We start from the raw sequence: 22,392 nt of genomic DNA, 5'->3' as shown, positions 1-22,392 counted from the left end.
TAAGGCTGCAGTTCACAATTTAGCAGCAACAATATGAATCCTTGGACTCAGAGTGCCAAGGCTGCTGCTGCTGCTGCTGCTGCTGCTGCTGATGATGATGATGCAGCTGGAGGGGGTGAAATGGTTTGGGGAGTATTATCATCTGAACGTCACACAGTCTATCTCGTTGATCAATCATCTGATGAAATTCAGGTTACCCCGACGCTTTCTCTCCTCTGTAATATAGGCCATGAAGTGAACATGGAGTGGAGTATACAGGGACTGCCGCCTGTGAGAATTACATAAAGTCTGATCAAGCTTTCTCCTGCCAAGATGAACATTGTGATTTAATGAGTGTCCTGGTTTGCTGCTTGCCAAACTTGTGATGTACAAAAACACATCACGGCTGTCAAGCTCTTTTGTCAGGGAAAATGTGAGGTTTTCTGGAAAAAGAGAGGCAGAAAATAGCTGCGTCTCTATTCACTTGCTCACTCTGCTGCAAAAAAAAAGTGGGTCTTTAGTGACATCTGCTGCACGGTAGTGGACGTTTACTTTCACTGTTTGCCCTCACCTTGTGTTTGTGTCACAACTTTCAACAGTACAGTGTTTCGAACTTTACGGACGAGTCATCGAGGTCGAAATGAGTGTCGAGCTTGAGTTTGTCTGACACATGAGTAATAACAATAATAATAATAATTATGTAATAATAAGAATGACTAATATACGGTACAACGTACCAGAAACATGTCATGCTCGTGCTCTTGACCCGTTCAACGTGGTTACACTGGACTTTGGATGTGGTTGCGTAGTAACTGTGCCAAAAGTGACAGACACACACACACACATCCACATGTTCACGACTGGCACCACATTCAATGGCACTTTCAGTCTTTTCTTCATTTTCGCTCTTATATTATTAGGTCTGTGGTAAAAAAAAACAACAACAACATACAACAATTATTTTCACTGAGGTCGTCAACTGATCACCAGCAAGGATTAAAGGCCACTTCACCCTTTTTACTCATTTTTAGAGATAAATGTGTTATTGGATATGTCAAAGTCACTCCCTTCAAAGAAAATAAAAGCCCTACACTGCTCTTTAATGTGTTTCTGTCAAGTTTTATGAGTAAAAGACCTGAAAAAATCTAATTCAAAACATGTTGGAAAAGAAACCGAATAAACTGAACTTGACATATGCACAATTAACAACTTCCTGTAGCCTACAGTATATATGAACCTTGAATTGAACTGAATGAGTGAATTAAATGTGATTTAACTGAGTTGTAGTTGAATTAACTGAAAGAGTTATTGTGATTGTACCAAAATCGTTTGCTGCCAGGGTTACTGCACAGGTCTGACTACAGTGTCAGTGTGACATAAGTCAACTCCACCTGCTTTTTACGTTTGCACGACGAGGAAAAGGATGACGCAACCGGCGCATGCTCCAAATGTTCATGTGTCAGCAGCAGCACAACTGAGGCGAGAGCCCGGACCAGCCGCCGTGCGTAAAGTTGTGAGTATGACAACTACATTAAATATTGTTATTATTATTATTACAATAACAATAACACCTGTCACGTCACTTTCTGCGGTCGTTGGCAGCTGCGTGTCAATGTCTGCACTTTAAACCTGACGTGAACAAAACGCAGACCTTTGTCCCCACGCGGTTATCCATGTGCGCCCCCCCTCCTCTCCTCTCCTCTCCTCACCTCTCCCCTCCTCACAATGCAGACTAGTTCACACCCAGTTCCCCACCTGACAACCCACCTCCTCCACGCGTCACTGTCGCGCTGTTATTTAAAGAGCAACCACACAACGTGCAAACCCCGCACTGTGCCAGGGGTCACTGACAGTGACTTGACTTTGAAATGGAGTCAATTGCGAGATCGAATGGGCATTTGATCACCATGGATACAGGTATGACCTGAGTGATGATGATGATGATGATGATGATAGTGATGATAACATCTGACTGAGCCTGTTGCCTTTTCATGTGAGTTAAAGCCACCTGATGCAACTGATGACGCCATAGCTGCAGCAGCCACGTTGCTTTGTGCTGATTGTCCACTCAGCTGGTGGAAGTAATCCCACTGTGGACTGGTGGGGCTGAAATGTGTCAGTGGTTTGACTGAGGCTGCCAATCTGAGCCCGTACAGTGGCACTGCCTTGTTTGAGAGTTGTAACCTAACGTGAGGGGGTTAACAATCAGAAAAGCAAGATTACAGACCAAATCACTGACAGTCGCTTCACTGGAGTAGATTCAGGTCTGACTAACGGTAAACCTGTGTGTCATGTACATGTTCCTGCACATGATATTCAGCTTGAGCTGAACAGTTAGTAAAAGCACAACATCTGTTCCTTATTTTATTTTGGAATTTGGAATTTGGAGTATAGAATAAAGTTGTAATATTATGAGAATTAAGCCTTAATATTAAAAAAGTTGTAATCTTTTGAGAATAAAGTTGTAATGCTTTTAGAATAAAGTTGTATTTTTTAGAATAAAGTTGTAATATTAAAAAAGTTGTAATCTTTTGAGAATAAAGTTGTAATGCTTTTAGAATAAAGTTGTAATACCTTTAGAATAAAGTTGTATTTTTTAGAATAAAGTTGTATTATTATGAGAATAGTGTCGGAATATTAAAATCTCATCTCTATCAGCACCACATTATCATGAGCTGCAGGACTTTGAAAAGACACAGATTGTGTCATAATTAAGTACCTACACCTCTGTCATACTTCCTGGCTTCCCTTTTTTGTTCACAGGCAGTAAGAAACAAACACATAGTGAATGTGTTTGTTCTGTCACATTTGCACATTTTTCCAACCTCATCTGAGATCCTGTGTGTGTGTGTGTGTGTGTGTGTGTGTTTTTGCAGTGCGTGACGACATGGCAGAGTTTTGGAAGATGCACTCGGAGAGTGCCTCGGTCGAAGAGATGATGCTCGACTCTCGTGCCAGGGACCTGCATCAGCAGGAGCTTCCCGAGATCCTCTCCATGCTTCCAGGCCTGACTGGATGCAGAGTGCTGGAACTGGGAGCTGGTATTGGGTGAGCACACAGGGGTTGAAAATCCTGGGCAGGGTTTTCAACATATATATATAAATAAGTATATAATACATTACATGTGTCTCAACAGTCGTTATACCACGCACCTGCTCACTAAGGCAGCCCATGTGACGGCTGTGGACTTCATGGAAACCTTCGTGGAGAAGAACAGACAGGAGAACGGTCACCACAACAATGCAACCTTTATTCAAGCAGATGTCATAAAGATGGATTTCCCCCAAAACAGGTGTGTGTGTGTGTGTGTGTGTGTGTGTGTGTGTGTGTGTGTGTGTGTGTGTGTGTGTGTTAAAATGTCTCCTGTAGGAGTGGTAACTTTGGTCTGTTTGTTGTTAGATGACATTTTTGGAGCTATTTATATGGGACAACAGGGGATAAAGGGGTTTTGGGTCATTTTAATTTGGGTAAATAATCGATATAAAATCACCACTATTAACTGACCACCCAACAGCAGATACAGGCATTTCCATACATTGAAATCACACCAGTGGCTCTATTTAGAAATGAACTGGCGCTTTAGTTCAAATGTAGTTTATCCCCTGTGTTGTTAATGAGTATGCATTTCACCCCGATCTTCACATTCTATCACCATGGATTTCACTGTTCTCTTGCATGCCTGAACAATCTTTGGGACGGATGCAAAAGTAGATTTGACAGAGGAGACACGAGAGGATGTTAAAATACGGAAATAAGCCTGTGTTTTCCCTCGTGTTTTGTGTAGCTATGACCCAGTCCACCAGTTTGTGCCCGTGCTGTCTTGTCCAATTTTTGCTCAGCTAGTGATGTACATAAACGTTGGATGTGTAACAGTAAAAGAAAACAATTGCATGTAAAAATCTCTCCCCAGCTTTGACCTCATCTTCTCCAACTGGCTGCTGATGTACGTGAGTGATGATGAGCTGAAGAGCTTTGTAGAGAAGATGCTGGGCTGGCTGCAGCCTGGTGGCTACCTTTTCTTCAGAGAGTCCTGTAACCACAGGTCAGGTAGTGTGAGTTAATATTAAAAATGTGCACATTTCTTTTACTATATTCAATTAAGAACAGTGACTGAATCTCTTATTATTGTTATTACTATTCATGTCTGTCAAATTCGGTGATCATTCTCATAGGTTTAACTTCTACAGCATGAGGATGTAATGCTCAACCATGTGTTGAGTTAACCAGGTGTAAAATACCTTTTTCTTGACATGAAATAGTAGGGTAGGGTAGTTATTACACTGCATACATGTATTTTCTGGATGTGGTCCAGTACACTGATAATAAAATAATTATACTGTATGGTGATTATTGCTAAGACAAAAACAATCTAATTGAAAGAAAGTGGTGAGATATCAACGTGTCTCTTCGACGCAGCTGCAGCTTAAACTCATGTCTTTTTGACCAAGGTGACAAACAAAGGGACTTTGACCCCACCATTTACCGCACTGAGGAATATTACAGTCACCTGGTATCGGCATCACAAGTGGAGGAGCCAGAGAGAGGCCAGACGTTTGGTTTTGACATTGTTTTGAAAAGAAAAGTCCAGACCTATGTTCAGGTAGAGTAATTCACGTTTTTGCCAAGAGACATTGTGCATTCAAGCCATTTCAATCCTTAATCTTCTTCTCAACAATCCCATCCCATCTTCCTCCTTCCAGCTTAAAAACAACCCCAATCAAATCTGCTGGCTCTTAGAGAAGGTTCCACGCTCCGCAAACTCCCAGAAAGGATTTTGCACCTTCCAGCAGTTCCTGGACAACCAACAGTACACAAACCGTGGCATCCTGCGCTATGAGAAGATGTTCGGGGCTGGCTATGTCAGTACAGGGGGGCACAGCACCACCAAGGTGGGGATTAAGTCTGGAGCGAAAAGAAATCTACCAATTATCACTTGTTTTTGCCCAGTGGCACTGTTCTACTGGCAGCCTAGACTCTCGTGTAGCATCAGGCAGACGACACAGAGTTCAACACTGTAAATGTAATCGCTGTAAGGATTTTCCCTAATATCATTCACAAGTCTTCATAGTAGCCTAAAATAAGCATTGATAATTGCACAGCGATCCCTGGTTTTGTGTTGTGCTAATGGGTTTAAGCTGTTGCACTTCACGTGAAGCTTGAAAGCTGTATTTTTTTGTTTAAGGGACAAACATTATAAGGTATATCTACTACAATTTTTTGGGTAATTCAATTATCATGGTCATGACAGATCATTCTTGGAAAGACTTAATGCTTTTCAAAGATACACAGCCATATGTGACATAGTGGCTAGCACCGTTGCCTCGTAGCCCAAAGACCCAAGTTTGTGCCTCGGTCCGACCGAGGTCCTTTCTGCGCGTGGGTTTTCTCCCACGGTCCAAAAATCACAGCCACCCTCATGTTGGATGATAAAGCCGTAGAAATAACTGAGTGAATTTTGCACCCTGTGCTGACAGGAGTTTGTGGATCTTCTGGACCTGAAACCTGGACAGAAGGTTCTGGATGTTGGCTGTGGCATTGGTGGAGGAGACTTCTACATCGCAAAGGTAGAAGAATCTGTAATAGTGAATTAGAATGATTGCAAACAATGTAATGATGGTGACGATGAATGTCACGTTTCAGACCTTTGGTGTGGAAGTGCTTGGCCTGGATCTGTCAGAAAACATGGTGGGCATCGCCATGCAGAGGGCGATCGCTGAGAAGCTGCCATCGGTGCGTCTGAATCTTCCCGGATCATACATTGTTTTAAACTGACAACAGAAAACGAACTCTCTGTAATGACGTGTGCTCTTCCATTAGGTCCAGTTTGAGGTGGCTGATGCCACTAAGAGGATGTTCCCAGAGGGTTCTTTCGATGTGATCTACAGCAGAGACACAATCCTGCACATAGATGACAAACTGGCTCTCTTCAAGCGCTTCCATGTGAGCATTTTGTCACATATTAGAGAGTATTTCAATTTCAATCTCCTTGTGTCTTCCACTTTTTGCCACATAACCTAGTTTTGCCTCCTTCGTGTTCCAGTCATGGTTAAAGCCTGGTGGCAAGTTGCTTATCAGCGACTACTGTTGTGGGGAGAAGCCGTGGACACCAGCATTCGAGGCGTACATCAAACAAAGAGGCTACATCCTGTATACACCTTCACAGTATGGCAAGGTAAAAAGATAATACTGTACACACTAACTGGGTTGTTGTTTTTGGAAGGACTGCACTTTGATCCTCTGACAGTCAGTGTCTGATGCAGTGTTCTGTTAGTTCTCAACGTCCAAAGCCAAAGTGTAAACCTTTCTTCATGATGTGATAACACATCAACCAAGCCACGATGCCAATATTTGCCTATTACAGATAGGTGGTGTAAAATAAAAAGAACTGACTTTTAATACACCAAGAGTAGAGTTTCTCAATCCTGGTCCTGGGGATCCAACATGTTTTAGATGTTGTCCTGCTCCAACACGCCTTCATATTTTATATCAAAATACTTCAATTTCTTGTATTTTTTAAATACTGGAAAATTCTCGGGTTGGACTGCATGGTGCTTGGTCCCTAATTTTAGGTGTTCTGTTGCTGTTGTTGTTGTTATTGTAGAAGTTATACCTTGCTCAGGGATATCCCAGCCCTTGTCTTGGAGGGAATTTGAACTGGCAACCATCCAGTTACGAGCCCAGTTCCCTTCCACGGGGCCATGGGCTGTTATTGCCACTACATGGTGTAATTGTGTGTCATGCATGAGAGTGTTGTACCTCAATGTCATTCACTCCTGTGTGCTGCAACAGCAACAGCAACAAAAGGCGATTGACAACCCCATACTCCTCCACTTGCTCTTTCACCACTTGGAGGAAAGTATTTTATTCTGATGCATGGTGTGGCTGCTGTATTTTGTAGTTTATTTGAATACATTTATTAGTTGGGTATTTGGTGTGTCATGTACACCAGACAGACATATCTGCTTTGCAATGGCCAAAGGTCAAGAAACTATCACTATCGGATTGTGTAACTCCTAGTCAAAGTCTCCTCTTGTGTAGAGTGCTCTTGTGTGACATAGACTCTCTCTCTCTCCCTCTCTCCCTCTCTCTCTCTATCTCCCTCCCTCCCTCCCTATGCAGTTCATTGAAGAGGCTGGCTTCAGCAATGTTCGGGCCGAAGATCGGACAGAGCAGTTCATCCAGGTGATAAAGACAGAGCTGCAGAGAGCTGAGGCCATCAAGGATGAATTCACTGAGGTTGGCAAGAAGACACAGAGGAGTTGTGTCAACATCACAAGATTATACTTAGCTTAACAAAAACCTCTTCTTGCCTGTCTGTGCCCCTTGCAGGAGTTCTCTGAGGAAGACTATTTTGCAATCGTGAATGGATGGAGGGAAAAACTTGTCCGTTCCAGCTGTGGAGACCAGCGATGGGGACTTTTTCATGCAAAGAGAGATTGAGTTTTTGCACCAGGGATGGAGAGGAAAATGTGTCACAGTAAAAGTTTTCTTCCCGCATTGTCTTCGCTTTTGTCATTATGAAGCTCCTGTTGAGGATTAAAAAGAATATAATATACAATAGACAGAAGTAGGCTTACAATATTAAGATTTTAATGACATTTCATTCATTTATTCATCTTGTACCGCTTTATCCGCCACATGAGGGTCGAGGGGGGCCCTTGTGCCAATCCCAGTTGATATAGTGTGAAAGGTGGGGTACTTCCTGGACAAGTCGCCAGTCCAACACAGGGCTCATTTTTGATTAAATGAATCAGGTTTTTGCTCATTTAATCATGGAAATGCAGACTGCCTTTAGACAAATAGACCGATGAGTCCACATTTAGTTCTGTGGCTAATCTCCTTTAATCCCAGAGTTATAACCAAAGGCTCAAAGGAATCATTTGACCCCATTTATATCTCTGATTCTGAATCTACCACAGACAAAACGACGAAACAGACACGGTGCTAAAAGATGGAAAGTGTGAAACAGAGGAAAACATTATTCTTTAAATCCCATCACCGTGTGCCTGACAGCTGCCTATGACCATCTTCAGACTCCAAGGTTTTTGTGGACTGAAGGGAAAACTGGAGCAGAGCAACAGAGCGTCCCAAACCTCAGAGGTTTGAGGCCCCTGAACATTTAGCAGAACTGATATGTAAGAACAAACATAGCACAACAGTGAAATAAGAAGACTGAGATTAAAGAAAAATGCTGCGGCCATATTACAAACTAACAAAATAAGACATTGTTATTCATAGTTTCTTTCCCCAGAATAAAAGAAAATGAGTATGTTTTGAATAATTTGACAAATGGAAGAATTTTTTCATTCCTGCCCGAAGTCCATCTGTAATACCTCCAAGGGCAAATTACTCAGGGCTGAGTAATTTGGTGCCCTTAGGCAAGATTTTAGCTGGCGCCCTCTTGCATCGCAGCAGTCAATTTCACAATTAACTTTCATACAATCACACAGAAACTGCATGTGTGTATTCAAGATTTTATTCCTTTGAGTAAAAAATATCACACCAAATAAAAACTAAAGAAAGAAACAAGTGATAAAATTAAAAATACAAAATAAATAAGGCAAACATATTAAGACGAACACTGCACACGAAAACAAGTGACATAAAACACCTTCTCCCATCGTTGTTTTGGGGAACTGTGTAACTGTTTTTTGTTTGAAATGGTCCTCTGTGAACTAACTCTCTTCTTACTTTGTCTGTAAGAAGAGATGGCCAGTCAGCATAGGTGCAGCCTTTAGTCCTGATGCTGTGTCACTGGGCTGTGCAGAGGTAGACGGGACAGCAGCACCTGAGGCTGAGTCACTGGGGGTGGTGCTGAAATATTTTAAAAGTGCATCTGAAGAGAGAAGAGAAGTATATGTGACGACTGCATGTTACATGATGCTTGGTGTGCTATACATGAGACTAATATAGACTAATAATGAAAATGTGTTGAGATTCATTCAACTTTATTGTCATTGCAATGCAATTCAGTCTAACCAGAGTGCAAAGTGCAGTGAAATTAATATGTATATATAGCCTATGAATGCTATGGGAAAGCTAAGGTATGAAATATTAACAGTAATACACTTTAACTGCACTTTAACACTGATGTAAACTTTAACAAACATAAACTGTGACACAGGAAAGACACCTGTAAAATAACACCTGGCCTAACGTTAAGTTTCCAAACGTCCCTGATGAATTTAAGGTGGAGTAACATTAACACACGTCGACTCAGCTATTTATTGATTATTAAACAATGTTGCTAAGTAAGCTAGTAAGCTAACACTCTGCTCCAACACTGGTAACTACGATGCATTTAACTATTCATTTCATCACATTGACATTACTGTACCTCTATCTTTTTCATGTTTTTCTTCCTCTTCTTTCCTTCTTTTCCTTCCTTGGGCGCCGGATGGCTTCAGTCTTTTGGACATAATTCCGATACAGTGGCAGCTGGCCTCTTGACCCCGCCCCCCTCACAGAGGGCAGGTACAGAGCAACGGCTCGTTTCACCCAGAGAAAAGGCTTCTGCATTATTTAATAGTCTTTGCTATGACTTTATGTTGCTGTGGGCTTATATAATATTTCAAAATAATAGTAATAATGGCACTGGTAAAAAAAAAAGAAGTAGTATTTATATATATATTATTTTTATTTTTTATTTTTTTCCCGTTTTCGGCGCCCCCTGCGGATGACGGCGCCCCTAGCTTTTGCCTATACTGCCCATGCCCAGGGCCGGCTCTGTCCAAGGGCCACACCTCTGGAGGCACTGTCTTACAAGAAAGAACAAAACAAAGCACAGAAGAAGTTGACGATCCACCTTGTGGAGTGACTCAGTTGACACAGAGCTTGGCCCAAATCTGGAATAACCTCTCAAGAGAGACTATGAAACCAAATGAGGTTTGTAAGGAAAAACGGTGACTTTGTCCACCCACATTGTGAATATTTGGTGTGTTAATTATTAACAGAAATTTTGGAGAAACAATGTGTGTTTACCAGCGTTCAGACTACGAACACTGTGCAAGTAATTCATGCGGTTAAACGAGAAATTCCAAAGGGTTCACACAATTTTCTTGCAGTGAAATGTTTTTAAACTTGTCAGACTTGCCTGTTTGTCTCCCGATCCAACCTTTGTCTACAATTATCTGCATATAGATGTTAGATAGATGTTCAGGAAAAGCAGCTCCTGAACATCTGTATTATTGTATAATCATTGTAGTATAATTATTGTAACAGTGTTTTGTTTATTTTACCATTGACAATATTTATTATTCTTTAGTATGCAGAGTATGTTGTAGTGTTTATGACCACACTTTATAGTGTTTTATTACTTTTGTATTAATGTGTAAGTCTAATTTTTTGCATGGAAAACTAGCTTTGTTTATTTTGGGTGACAGTGGGGGGTGGGGGCACAAAATCCCAATGTTGCCTGGGGTGGCAAAATGCATAGGACCGGCCCTGGTTGGGGATATAGCTTTGGTTGAAGACTTTTATTTAACTTAACCTCCACATGTGATGTCCGTGTGTCTTCACTCTGAGAAGGAAGTGCAACAGTGCAGTCTCTCTTTCATTTCCTGGTAAAGGACTAGAATATGCATTATGTCAAAAGACAAGTGTGCGGCGCGTGGGATGCGGTATACGCCCACTGCGTGTCTTTGACTGACACCAAATGACGCTATAAGTCAGTCGCCAAACATGGCGAGTTTAAGTGAGCACGGCATTCGCCTGAGTTCCGTAAGTTCTTGATTTATATTTCAGTCACTTGGCACGTTTGTGTGGTGTGAGCACGCGGGCTGTTGCAGAATGGGCATGCAGTGAGGGATGATTGACACTCACTGCGTGTGTTTGTTTGTTTGTTTGTTTGTTTCCATTTCTGTTGCAGATGAGTCCTTCATTTCTCAACAGCAACTCTACAAGCCACACCTGGCCTTTCAGCGCGGTGGCAGAGTTAATAGGTAAAATAAAAAAAAATAAAAAAAAAAATCGCATGACCAGTTTTGAGCACCTGCTGCAGCTGTGAGTAAATAGACATGGTTTCATTTTCATGCACTCTTCCGCTGCGGACACATCTCTGCTGGTGTGTGTGGTATTCCTTATGTTGTGGGGACCTAAACCTATTCACACAGTCACATTATGGGGACTTGTCTTCATTATGAACCTCCCAAAGGGATTAATAAAGTCGTTTGTCTGTCTGTCTGTCTGTCTATGGGGACAAAAATCAAGTCCCCATAACGTAAATTCATTTTAAGGTGAAGACATGTTTTACAGTTAATGTTAGATTAAGGTTGAAGTTAGGATTAGGATTAGGCCAGTATCAATTATGGTTAAAGTTAGAGTAAGTCTACAGGAAATGAATGTAAGTCAATGTCCTCTGAAGTCATGGAAACCAGCGTATGTGTCACTCTTGTCACTCCTCACTCGTCTGTTGCTCTATCTTTAATTCAGCTGTCAGTTGGCTGCTGTTTTGTTTTTGTTTTTTTAGCAGAAGTTGTGAAGAGACAGGGACATCTTATCTGGAGCTTATTCTTAAAAAAATCATCATCATTTCTCTGAGACTCAATAATTCTCATCATATAGAGCACATTTTTAAAAAAAAACAACCGAGGCTGACCAAAGTGCTGTACAGAATGGCGTCAATAAAAAGCAGTAAAATAGAAAACATAAAAACAACATAAAACGATACAGTGCATCATAAAAAGTCCAACTCAATAAGTGTAGCCCTGGACCAAACTCAAAGTCAGACTATAATGTGTCGACTATGTTTACGTGGAATGTTTTTCATTGCTTTCACACAAAATGCGTACAATAATATCACATTTTCCAAAATCCATCAACTGTTATTTTTTTCATCCACCTGCGAAATACTGTACATTCTGTTTACTGTTCAGTTTCTCCTCAACTCACTGCTTTGTTTCCCAACCTTCTCCTACAAAAAAATGACATTCTCATCAACTTCTGTGAATTTTTTGCTGATAAGCCCTCCCTAAATATTACACACTGGACCTTAAATGGGCACTGACTTTGGGTATAAAAGCTGCCAGTAGAAGGCAAGTCTCTAATTTCATAAATAACAACGATACAATGTATCTTACGATTTCTCTGCTCTGCATATATGAATGGGCAGTTGTCTATTGTTATTATTTCATTCACTCATTTCCTAGATAATGCGTCCGATCCTGGTGTATATGCTAAGCAGATCTGGATTGATGTGATCGATGAAGCCGGTCACCCCTGTTTAACATTCATGGATAATGGCAGCGGTATGACCCCCAACAAACTGCACAAGATGCTCAGGTGAGACTCTCACACACACACACATAGTGACATGAAGTCATCATGCAAAACAGTGTGGCACCAGATATGTTTCCTGTCTGGTTATACACAGTTATATTGTTCCTCTTCTCTGTATTCAAACCACAAGAGTGACTCGACGGTATTTTTAGCCCACGTTTTACATTTGATGTTTCTCATGCACGTTCTTCCAATAAGACTCACACAGTTTAGTAAAAATGCACTCGCAACTATACTTCTACAGAAAGATTAATTGGATTATTTGTCCACAATGGCAAATCATAATTTGTACGTTTACACTACTGGCACTTTTCCACTATACAGTTCCATCACGGCTCGACTCTGCATGTTTTGTTTTGTTTTGCTTTTCCGTTAGTGATAGTACTTGGTACCTGTTTTTTTTAGTACCTGCTCTGACCGATACTGAGAGTGACGAGCGTGACGTCCAACACAAGAATCAAACTGAACAATGCCGAACTGTAGATCATTTAAAAGGTCTTAAAAATCCTGAAGACATGCGTTAACAAACTCATCATTTAACAGGAGTCTGGTGTATTTAGCCGCGATCGTGAGCGGCATCACAAGCCCTTCTGCCGTTTTTCAGTTGAGTGACTGTGTCACTGTCCTGCGGTCATGCAGGAAGTACTGAACGACTCTGTGACACAAATCTTTTTAATGAACTGTTCGGTACATGAAAGCAACTGCTTAACAAGTCACTCGTCACTAGTTTGTGTGTGTCAGTCTCATGGAGCCGTGCTATGACTCCGCCCACGTTGAGGAGGTACTATAGAATAACCATACCAAACCATGTAGAGTCGAGCCGTGCTGCTACCGGGGAGTGGAAAAGTGGCATCATTGACGTCCTTATTTCCTCACTGCCCCCCTCAGTTTTGGTTTCACAGAAAAAGGCTCGGGTAAAGCCAGTCAGAAGGCCATCGGCGTGTACGGAAATGGTTTCAAGTCCGGCTCAATGCGTCTGGGCCGCGATGCTCTGATCTTCACCAAAAACGGTGGCTGCCAGAGTGTGGGAATGTTGTCCCAGACCTACCTGGAAAACATCAAGGCCCAGGCTGTCATCGTCCCCATCGTCCCCTTCAACCAACAAACCAATATCCTTCACACAACACTGACAGAACCTTCAGAGCACTCCACTGTCTTCTTTTCCAAGTGATTATTCATACATACATATAAAAGGCTTATTCTAAGGCAATGAAAACCACCTCATTTTTATTCAAACACTTATTATACACTCATACAAATGTACTTGTGGGTAAGACATTTACTGTGTGCCAGTAAACCCTTAAAATGTTACACACTGGACCATTAAATCCTACACACTGGTCCTTTAACTCGGTGTTACAGTCACTGGTGGTGACAGAGGACTCCGAGGCGAGCCTGGCAGCCATCCTGCAGAACTCCATCATCAGCTCCCTGGAGCAGATACACGCACACTTTGATTCCATGGCTTTCAAAAAAGGCACCAAGATATTCATCTGGAACATCCGCAGGTTAGAATCATATGACTAAACACTAAAGTGTTATAAAATGCTGTTGGCTTAGTTAAATTGTGTGTCTATTCTTCTTATTATTTATGGATTTAAAATGATGACAAATGTGTGTCTTCTGTTTAATTTTTTTTTCCCATATAGGTTTAATGTACTAGCATGACAGATTACATGTCAGAAGCACACATGAGACAGGCAAATGTGCGCCTTTAGACAAATCAATCCAAACCAGCACACATTCAAATACGCATCCTTGTGTCTCCCTGTGGCATTTTGTAGATGCAATAGTTCATGTTTAAAAGTGTTGGTTTAAGGTTTCATGGAGCCAGAAATGTGTTACCCCTTATTAATGCAACAATGAATGACTGAGTGAAGCTAAATTTGACCCAGATATTGTGCCGGTGATAGGAGACTCTAGTAAGGAGAATTATTTTGAGAAATAAATCACTTGTAGTTTGAAAACGGGGCAGATTTTGCAGTGAATGGTTTTACGAGAGCAGCGATGCTGTGTACTTAGAGTGTCGTCACCTGACCCAACAACTGCTCACGTGTTATCCTGAAGGACCACGGACGGAAAGACAGAGATGGACTTTGACACTGATGTGAGTGACCTCCGTTTGCCTGAGATTCAGATTGAGGAGATGAAGAAGAGACTGAGGAACAGTGAGCCGAACTTCCCCGACATGTTCTACAGTCTGCGGGTGTGTGTGTGCGTGTGTGTGTGATCACATTGTTAAACTTGTATTTAGCAATGTTTACATTGTCTCGTGTTTGTCTTTCTGCTTCAGGCCTACCTCAGTATTTTGTATCTGAAGCCGAGGGCACAAATCATACTGAGGGGGAAGAAGATTACCCCCAAGCTGGTGTTGAAGAGGCTGACGCACGCTGAGCATGACGTGTACAAACCACAGTTCAGCGTATCCCTTCACTATCCATGTGTGTGTGCGTGCGTGTGCTTGTATTTGTTACCTCACCTAATTAAATAAATTCATGTTCGAAGGGGGCATAGAAAGAAGTATTATTTATGCCTTCCCTTTGAACTTTGTATTATATCTCTTGGACTATTATCTCTTGGACCCCTATCTATATTATATACAAATCAGAAGTGTAGAAGGGTATTTATAGCTGATATTAATACATTGTTTTCTATATTATATTATTAACTATTCACAGTCGACATGTAAATAATTATCTTCACAGCTCAATAGGCACAGCTGGTATTTAAATGCACACATACCTACGTTTACATATACACATTAATACACGTTTATTTTTCGCCTAGAGTATTTTCACCTCGTGTGTGGGTTTTCTCCAGGGTCACCGGTTTCCTCCCACATATCAAAAACATGCAGATTTGGGGATTAGGCTAATTGGACACTCGGTGTGAGTGTGAAAGTGGAAGGCTTTTGTCTCTATTTGTGACCTTGTGATGGACTGTGACCTGTCCAGGGTGTAATCCAGTGAGTTCATTTAAAATGGCTGTGGAGTTCAGCAGGAAGACAGTTCCATTTGCTGCTAACCTTGATTGATGAATGCCAGAAAGAGAAGGTGAAAGTGACCTTTGGGCTGAATCCCACAAATAATGACCAATATGGAATCATGATGTACCACAAGAACCGACTCATTAAAGCTTATGAGAAAGTGGGATGCCAGCTCAAGGTAAGAAAAAAAAGGATTTTCCTCAATATATTCATTAATGGATACTTGTCCTTTCCTTAAACTCACTCCCCCAATTTCTTTTATAGGCCTCTGGTCGACGAGCAGGAGTCGGAGTCATCGGTATCATTGAGTGTAACTTTCTCAAACCTGCTCACAACAAGCAGGACTTTGAGTACACTAAAGAATACAGGTAGGGTTTGTTTGATGCTTGGCCTGACACTAGTGCTGGATACTGTATTTACAAAGTGATACTAACATTCTTACCTCATGTCAAACTTCATTCACTGGACTGTCCCTTTAATTCTCTAAAGACTCACACTCAGTGCTTTGGGCCTTAAACTCAATGAGTACTGGAAGGAGTTGACAGAGAAGAAGGCCAGAGAGCGAGAGTTCCATGCGGTAGACAGAGATGAAGATGAAGATGAAGATGACGCTGATGGGTTTGTATTGACTGTTATTTACAAGTGTCGTGATTATTATGATTAGTGTTGTTAGTATTATTGCATTTGTGAAGAACACAGTCAAAGTGTTGTGCTGCTTAAAAGGGTTGCAATCGTTAAGATACAGGTCAATTTATCATTCAACTGACAGTGAAAGTATATATATGTATATATATATATGTATATGTATATATATATATATATATATAACTATATATAAATATATATATATATAGTTATATATATATATATATACAGTAATCTACAAGCTACGCTACTATGATTTAAAGAAAATGTAAATGTTCGGATGTTAATATGAACTAATATTCAACATGTTTCACACTCAGTCACACCAGTCTATGTGTGTGTGTGTGTGTATTTACAGCGGGTGTCTGAAGTGGCGGAATGTCCCTGCAGGACATTACAGTGTTTCCCCTGAAAGCTGGTACTGCAGCCAGAACCCCAATCCACGTTACAGGTGTGGCTTTCAAATTCTTAATTCCCTTCAATACAATGTTCCTTTCATTGTTTACTCCTGGGTTTTGTATTTTAATGTGTCGTACAGTGTGGAATTTATGTCTGAACTGAATCTACCTGGCGTCTTTAATTAATCAGGCCTTTAGTTAGACGAGTGTTCTTATTCTTTTATTTCTTTTACTGTGTTTTCCTGTTTTTTTTGTTGTTGAAACTATCAGTATTTTATGTATTTTACTTGTTTCGCTCTGTGAAGCACTTTGTGATTCTATATCTGTGAAAGGTGCTGTATAAATAAAATGTACTTACTTACTTACTTTTCCTGTTTAGAAGTTGCTCTTTTCCCGAAGAGGCAGAACAGAGCGAGGAGCTGCTAACACCCAGCTACCAGAAAAAACACAAGAAACAGTAACTTCAACTTCTTCCTCTTCTTCTTCTTCATTTTCTGTGTGGAAATGATTGTGCATCCATGCTGATAACTGCAAAGACAGCTAACAAGCACAGAACAGCTTTTTACCGATTGAATAAATTTTTTATTACAATTGCACTCAGGCATAACAAAGAATTGTTGCCTTAATCTCATCTGTAAAAACATTTTCTATACGCGGCACAGGACATACAAAGGTAAACATCTCATCACTGTATCGATTTTCTTACAGAGAGCATCTTCTCAAGGGCAGAAAACGAGAGAATTCACTTGAGGTGTATAAAAAGTGTTTCTCCTTTCTACTGACATGTCAAAACACTTCTATGATATGATTGATAAAAGCACCACTGTACTGTTTGGCACCTCTGCACACTTCTGTGTCCTCATGTGTGTTTGCAGGTGTGTGCCTTTCAGGACCAAGCGGTCCTGAAACATCAAATCCTCAGTCGTAGCACATCAGAGCCGATTCAGCACACCTTCCAGTCCAGCTGCTCACCACCGAGATGCCACGTGGAAGAAAACACGCTTGAACACGGTCAGACAAACACAGGCAATCGCCCTGCAGGTCGACGCACAGACACACACGCAAATGGTGAGGAAAAAAACACACAACAGAAAGCCGCGGGAAGACACGCGGTCTTTAAGGACAGGACACGCACCGCACATGAGACAGGCACAAGTGAAGACACAGACGTGGAGCCAGTGGAGAGACGAGAAGAGAGCACCGATGCATTAAGGTGGGATATGTTGTATGCAAAATCTGATTTCTTTCATCTTATAATGTAGGTTTATGTAGTATTTCTACACACATTTCAGTTTGTATTGAAAACCTCACATACACTGAAAACTGGAACATATTTCAAAATTACATTTGAAGACAAACACAAATACAAATGTGTCCTAACCCTTAAGTCAACAAAAAAAAGTCAGTTATATACTGTATGTAATATAAATGTTGGTAGATGAAAGATCAGACATGTTATGCCTCATCACCACAGGCATTTATAATATTATTTTAAAATGTAAATAATAAAACTGAAATGTAAAAATATATATATATATAAAATGTATTGTCATTATTAATTTTATTTGTATAGTACTTCTAACGAGTGCTTAAAGACACTGAGCACAAATATTAAATAAGAAATAGAAGCAAAGAAACAATGTCCAAATTCATAATATTCATGTTATTGGAAGTTTTTCTGCTGGTCTTTGCTGCGGAAAAAAAATAGAAAATAATCAACTTACTGTTTAACATCCGCTGCATTATCACACAATAATGGAAAAACAACAAAATGTACCTTTTAACTGAACGGGTCTCCAGCTGTCTAACATTTCTAACATGTGTTTCCTGCAGCCACAGAGAGAAAGCAGCGTTTTTATGTAACAGTGTGAAAAAGAAGCTGTGCCGTTTGGAGGAGCGACAGCCTGACTCAGAGAATATGGCCGAAGAAATGGATCCTCACCAACAAACAAAAGTGCCTGAGCCTAGTGGAAAAGCCAGGTGGTGGAGCACAGGTAATACCCACCCACCTCATCTTGTCCCACTCGTTCACCTCCGCCCAGAATGTGACGCTCCTTCCACTGAATCAAGCAGAAGAACCTCGGAGCACAACGCTGCCACTCACAGGGAGCGACCGGGAGGCTGAAGTACAGAAACAGAAACTGGCTGATTTAGAGAAACAGGTTCAGGGTCTTCGGAGGCTTCTAGGTGTAGAAGTCACAAAGACATCACAAGGCACAATGACAACTGTTGATTGTGGCGCTGAAAAGCCTAAAGTGGGCTGCCAGACAAACATGGCTGAGGTCAGTGCATGACTTTGTTTTGAGGAGATTTGCCTTCCTCTGTCCTTTCTTCACACCAGATTTCTTCTTCATCATGCTGCCTGACTCATACCCTGATGGACCAGGGTCAGTCGGCTTTATGTGAACCAGCAGAGCAGAACGGAACCAGTAAGGAGAAAAATGAAAGTGAAGACAACAGGTATAGTCTCTACTTTTACATAATAAAATCATCAATGCATCTTTTTTTTTAATGTCTGTCAAATAGTTTAGGTTTTCATATTTAAGTTTGTCTTTTATTCTGTAAGCAACTTCCTGTCTGAAGTTTTTAACATATCGATCAGATTTTTTTGTGATGGGTAGGTGATCACCCAAGTATGTTACCACCAAATTGAGGTAAGCATCTACCCACTGATGACAAATATATTATTAAGCAATTTTAAATTAAACATGGGAAGACCCATTTAACAAGTTGGTGTGTTTATATCTGAGTGACATCTTAACAGATCAGAGTGAATTTTGTCGTTAATATGTACAATGGTAATCGCTATAAGCAAGTTATGTTCTATACAGTGGATAAAAAAATATAAACATTTCAGCTGCCACTATATTCAATGCAGGTGACAAACTGTTTAAGCCTGAGGTCTCTCGCCACTTAATGTCAAGTGATAAGAGAGCTATTTCTGTATGTTTGTTTGAGTTGTAGATTCATTCCGCATCATAAATACATTCAATATCAATGCATACTTTTATTTTGAAGTTCTGTGAACTATCTATCATCAGTGATGATATTCCATGAGATATCTGTGTATATATATATATATATATATATATATATATGTATATATATATATATATGTATATATATATATATATATATATATATATATATATATATATAATATATAATATAATGTAATCTTAAGCTCATGTTGCCCACCATGACTGAACAGTTGTTTCAGCTGTGTTGTTTTTTTGTTTTTTTACTTGACTGGCCCCCTACTGGCCAGACTAGATGGCTCAGTGGCTCCAAGGTTATTTGAGTTTGAGAGCCCTGGTTCGAGGTCTGTGCTCTCTGTGTGCTCTTGTTTTACTAATTAGATTTTTGCATTTGGCTCATGCTGTTTGACACATACAGTAGGTGGACAGCATAAAATGGATTCAAGTTAAGTGCCTGTGCAGATGAAATAATTACGAGCTGCTACCTCTCCAATGTTAACATTAATCTCTATATGCCTGCAAAGTAAACTTCAGATTTTTCCCCAGTATTTCCAGTCGCATTTAAGATCATTTATTTTTTCCATATGATAAATAAATGTGCTTATTTGACCACTGTTCTACTGTTTCTAATTAGTATTTTAGTCACTTTCTTTACATTTTCTTTTCTCTGTTTAAAACAGATCAGCTCAGGAGAATCTGCGCACTGTTCGTAACAATCTGGTTGTTCTCCTCACGGTGCTCCTGCCCCAACTGGACCTGACTGGCATCAGTCTGGAAACCACTGACGTGGACAGCATCCTGCAGCAGATCATAGACGTCAACTCACTGAAACTATGATCAGCATCGTTATGGAATCCAGTGGTAATAAAAGTAATTAAAGAGGCAAAACCAAATGCATTTTGCAAATTTAAAAACCCATGTTATTGTTGCATTGCTGTCATGTGGATGAACTCTGTAACACAGTATTTTTTTTATTAGGACTGATATTGTTTTGTCTTTAGCAGTTACAGTCAAGACAACAAAGTGCTCAACTTTTAGTTACCAGATTTTTTTTATTGATTTTAGCATCAAATACATTTTCTTAGTTACACATTTTTTGACATTTCCTAGTTTGTCTCATTTTGATATTTTCAACCATGTTTGTATATATTAATGTAATGTAATCACAATTTCTCTGAGTTCTAAAATGAGAGCCATTTCCTTGTCACAGTCTTTTCCCCTCCAACCAGCATTTAAACCAACCAGGTTTAAATAGTCTCTCTTTTCAGCAAACCTTGGGACACAAAATATGGTCTTTCTTTCCTGGGGAATAGGATGTCCACATTCTTAAGAACAGAACATTCCCAGGCAATATGACACCAACTCCCAGAAAGCACTGCGCTCGTCGGCCTGCGGGGCACAGCCATACGCCACATCCCCTTCTTACCAAGTGAAGCTAGTTGTGTAAACACACGAATCCCCGTGAGGAAATAGTTGGCAAATACATTACGGACTTTTGTGTACGGTACTAACCTGTACCGGACTGTGCAGTAAAAACAAGACAAGGACAAGCAGTAAGTGCCCATCATTTGCCGGTCAGAGATACAGAGCGGTGCAAACAAGCTGATAGCCGGAAGGCTAATGCTAACGCTATCAGCTTGTTTGCGTTGATAAACCACCCGGAGTTTGCGGAAGACACGTGGAAAAGCTGGAAACTCAGAGGGTTTACTGTCTCCATTTCCAACAGGAAGACGTCACTGAGCGGTAAGGCTGACGCTAATGCTCTACTCTGTTTCTGCTCACACAGTACACGATATGATATAGTTGTCGGCAGTGAAGCAAAGTTCTATATAACGATATATATGCTATTTAACTAAGCTGTTAGCAAAGTGAAGCCACCTTGTTCTCGCTTGAGAATAATTTCAGTGTTATTCAAATGTTATTCATGTTTGTTCAAGAAGTCACAAGCTATGTTTTCAAGTCGTTGTCAGTGTGTTTAATGTCTAATGTTATTCATAGCCTATATAGACAATATTAGAATGTTCACAGCTAACTCAGTTGGCATGTTTTGCTGAAAGGTTTATGTTTTCCTGGAATAAAAAGTAAAATATTTGTTCAGATTGTATGTGTAATTGTGTTCATTGTCCTTTACAGGAGATACATGGTTTAATCAAGTCTTGGTGACAATGTTCACACCACACAGTGTCTGCCCATCTTCCAGACTCCTCTAGCTGTGCCACATCAGATTCTGTCACCGCTGTATAAGTTTCATTATTATTATTTTTTTGTTTGCATAGTGTTAGAAATTCTTTGAGATATGTCTCCTTGTTTAATTTAATTTGTACTCTTCAATGTGATGGCAAAATATTGTCCTTTGTGAATAATAAAGTTTTTGTTTGTTTCACCTTACCCTGCATTCATGTGTTCACCACAGTTTAACTGTCAAGACTCGTGGAAGGAGGCTGAATAGTTACTGATTTGCTCTCGTATTACTTACTATACGACACAGGCCAGATTTACACAGTAAAAATGACGCAATTGTCATCAGTGAACAAAGTAGCTCTAATTCTGAAGTGTTTATCCACAAACAAAAAATCACAATCAATATGAATTTACACATCCACTCCACATATTCTGCTTAATTCATGCAGTGACAAATTGTATATATTTACATATTTTGTACATATGCATTAAAATAGTGAACATTTCAATGATAGACTGCCTCCTAATTTTCAAAGTTCTGTTCATTTTGTGCAGTAAAAAGGATAGCGGTCCTGCAGTACTCATTATGCACCACAGGGTAGCAGCAAAGCTGAGTAATGGAAATATGGTTCTAGTGTTCATACTCCTAAAATACTCCTCACAAGGTATTCGTTATGTCAATCCGTGGTCAAATAAAGGGCACTTATTTGTAGTATATACTCATGTTCATGATGGATTATAATTGTATTGTAATATAACATGCATTGATTGGTGAACAAACCTATCATGAAACCAACAAAGGTAGAAATACAAGGATGTCAACATTTTTTTTTAAAGTACTGATTAATACAAGTTGTTAGAAACAGTAAAAATAGAGGTTTTTCTTTAGAACAGTAAAATAATTCGGTTTTGGTTTAGAGTCAGTGAGTCTCTTCAAATGAAAGCCAAT

General features: G+C 40.2%; 2 protein-coding genes and 2 long non-coding RNA genes across 8 annotated transcripts; 3 read left to right on the top strand and 1 right to left on the bottom strand.

Annotated features, from left to right (window-relative positions):
* The first annotated feature begins 1,412 nt into the window (after positions 1 to 1,412).
* pmt (phosphoethanolamine methyltransferase) lies at positions 1,413 to 7,476 on the top strand. Of its 2 annotated transcripts, none has more exons than XM_044040532.1 (12): positions 1,413 to 1,492; positions 2,856 to 3,027; positions 3,116 to 3,271; positions 3,890 to 4,026; positions 4,428 to 4,579; positions 4,680 to 4,868; positions 5,454 to 5,543; positions 5,620 to 5,709; positions 5,797 to 5,919; positions 6,020 to 6,151; positions 7,099 to 7,215; positions 7,309 to 7,476. In XM_044040532.1, exons 2-12 carry the CDS (start codon positions 2,867 to 2,869, stop codon positions 7,417 to 7,419), a joined length of 1,458 nt encoding a protein of 485 aa, XP_043896467.1. In that variant the 5' UTR covers positions 1,413 to 1,492; positions 2,856 to 2,866; the 3' UTR covers positions 7,420 to 7,476. The 2 variants fall into 2 exon arrangements, with proteins under 2 accessions (XP_043896467.1, XP_043896466.1); XM_044040531.1 differs by lacking the exon at positions 1,413 to 1,492 and adding an exon at positions 1,790 to 1,896.
* LOC122778539 lies at positions 4,901 to 17,483 on the bottom strand. Its single transcript, XR_006361445.1, has 4 exons — positions 17,425 to 17,483; positions 12,554 to 12,557; positions 11,691 to 11,694; positions 4,901 to 4,911 (listed from the first exon to the last, which is right to left on the bottom strand). It is a non-coding gene; the product is annotated as an uncharacterized LOC122778539 (long non-coding RNA).
* Positions 10,393 to 18,481, top strand: LOC122778535 (MORC family CW-type zinc finger protein 3-like). Of its 4 annotated transcripts, none has more exons than XM_044040529.1 (15): positions 10,394 to 10,698; positions 10,847 to 10,919; positions 12,126 to 12,258; positions 13,144 to 13,364; positions 13,616 to 13,763; positions 14,323 to 14,362; positions 14,549 to 14,677; positions 15,300 to 15,419; positions 15,506 to 15,609; positions 15,731 to 15,859; positions 16,245 to 16,337; positions 16,664 to 16,741; positions 16,993 to 17,035; positions 17,160 to 17,497; positions 18,118 to 18,481. In XM_044040529.1, exons 1-15 carry the CDS (start codon positions 10,660 to 10,662, stop codon positions 18,407 to 18,409), a joined length of 1,980 nt encoding a protein of 659 aa, XP_043896464.1. In that variant the 5' UTR covers positions 10,394 to 10,659; the 3' UTR covers positions 18,410 to 18,481. The 4 variants fall into 4 exon arrangements, with proteins under 4 accessions (XP_043896465.1, XP_043896464.1, XP_043896463.1 ...); XM_044040528.1 differs by having other exon boundaries at positions 14,323 to 14,461; positions 16,667 to 16,741; XM_044040527.1 differs by having other exon boundaries at positions 10,395 to 10,698; positions 14,323 to 14,461.
* A 1,896-nt stretch (positions 18,482 to 20,377) lies between these two features.
* Positions 20,378 to 21,650, top strand: LOC122778538. Its single transcript, XR_006361444.1, has 2 exons — positions 20,378 to 21,005; positions 21,396 to 21,650. It is a non-coding gene; the product is annotated as an uncharacterized LOC122778538 (long non-coding RNA).
* Positions 21,651 to 22,392: the final 742 nt, after the last annotated feature.

This window comes from Solea senegalensis, linkage group LG12 (genome assembly GCF_019176455.1).
Source record: "Solea senegalensis isolate Sse05_10M linkage group LG12, IFAPA_SoseM_1, whole genome shotgun sequence".
In the NCBI taxonomy this organism is placed as follows: Eukaryota; Metazoa; Chordata; class Actinopteri; order Pleuronectiformes; family Soleidae; genus Solea; species Solea senegalensis.
The sequence above is the reverse complement of the archived record's forward strand: the minus strand, read 5'-3'. Positions and strand labels throughout refer to the sequence as shown.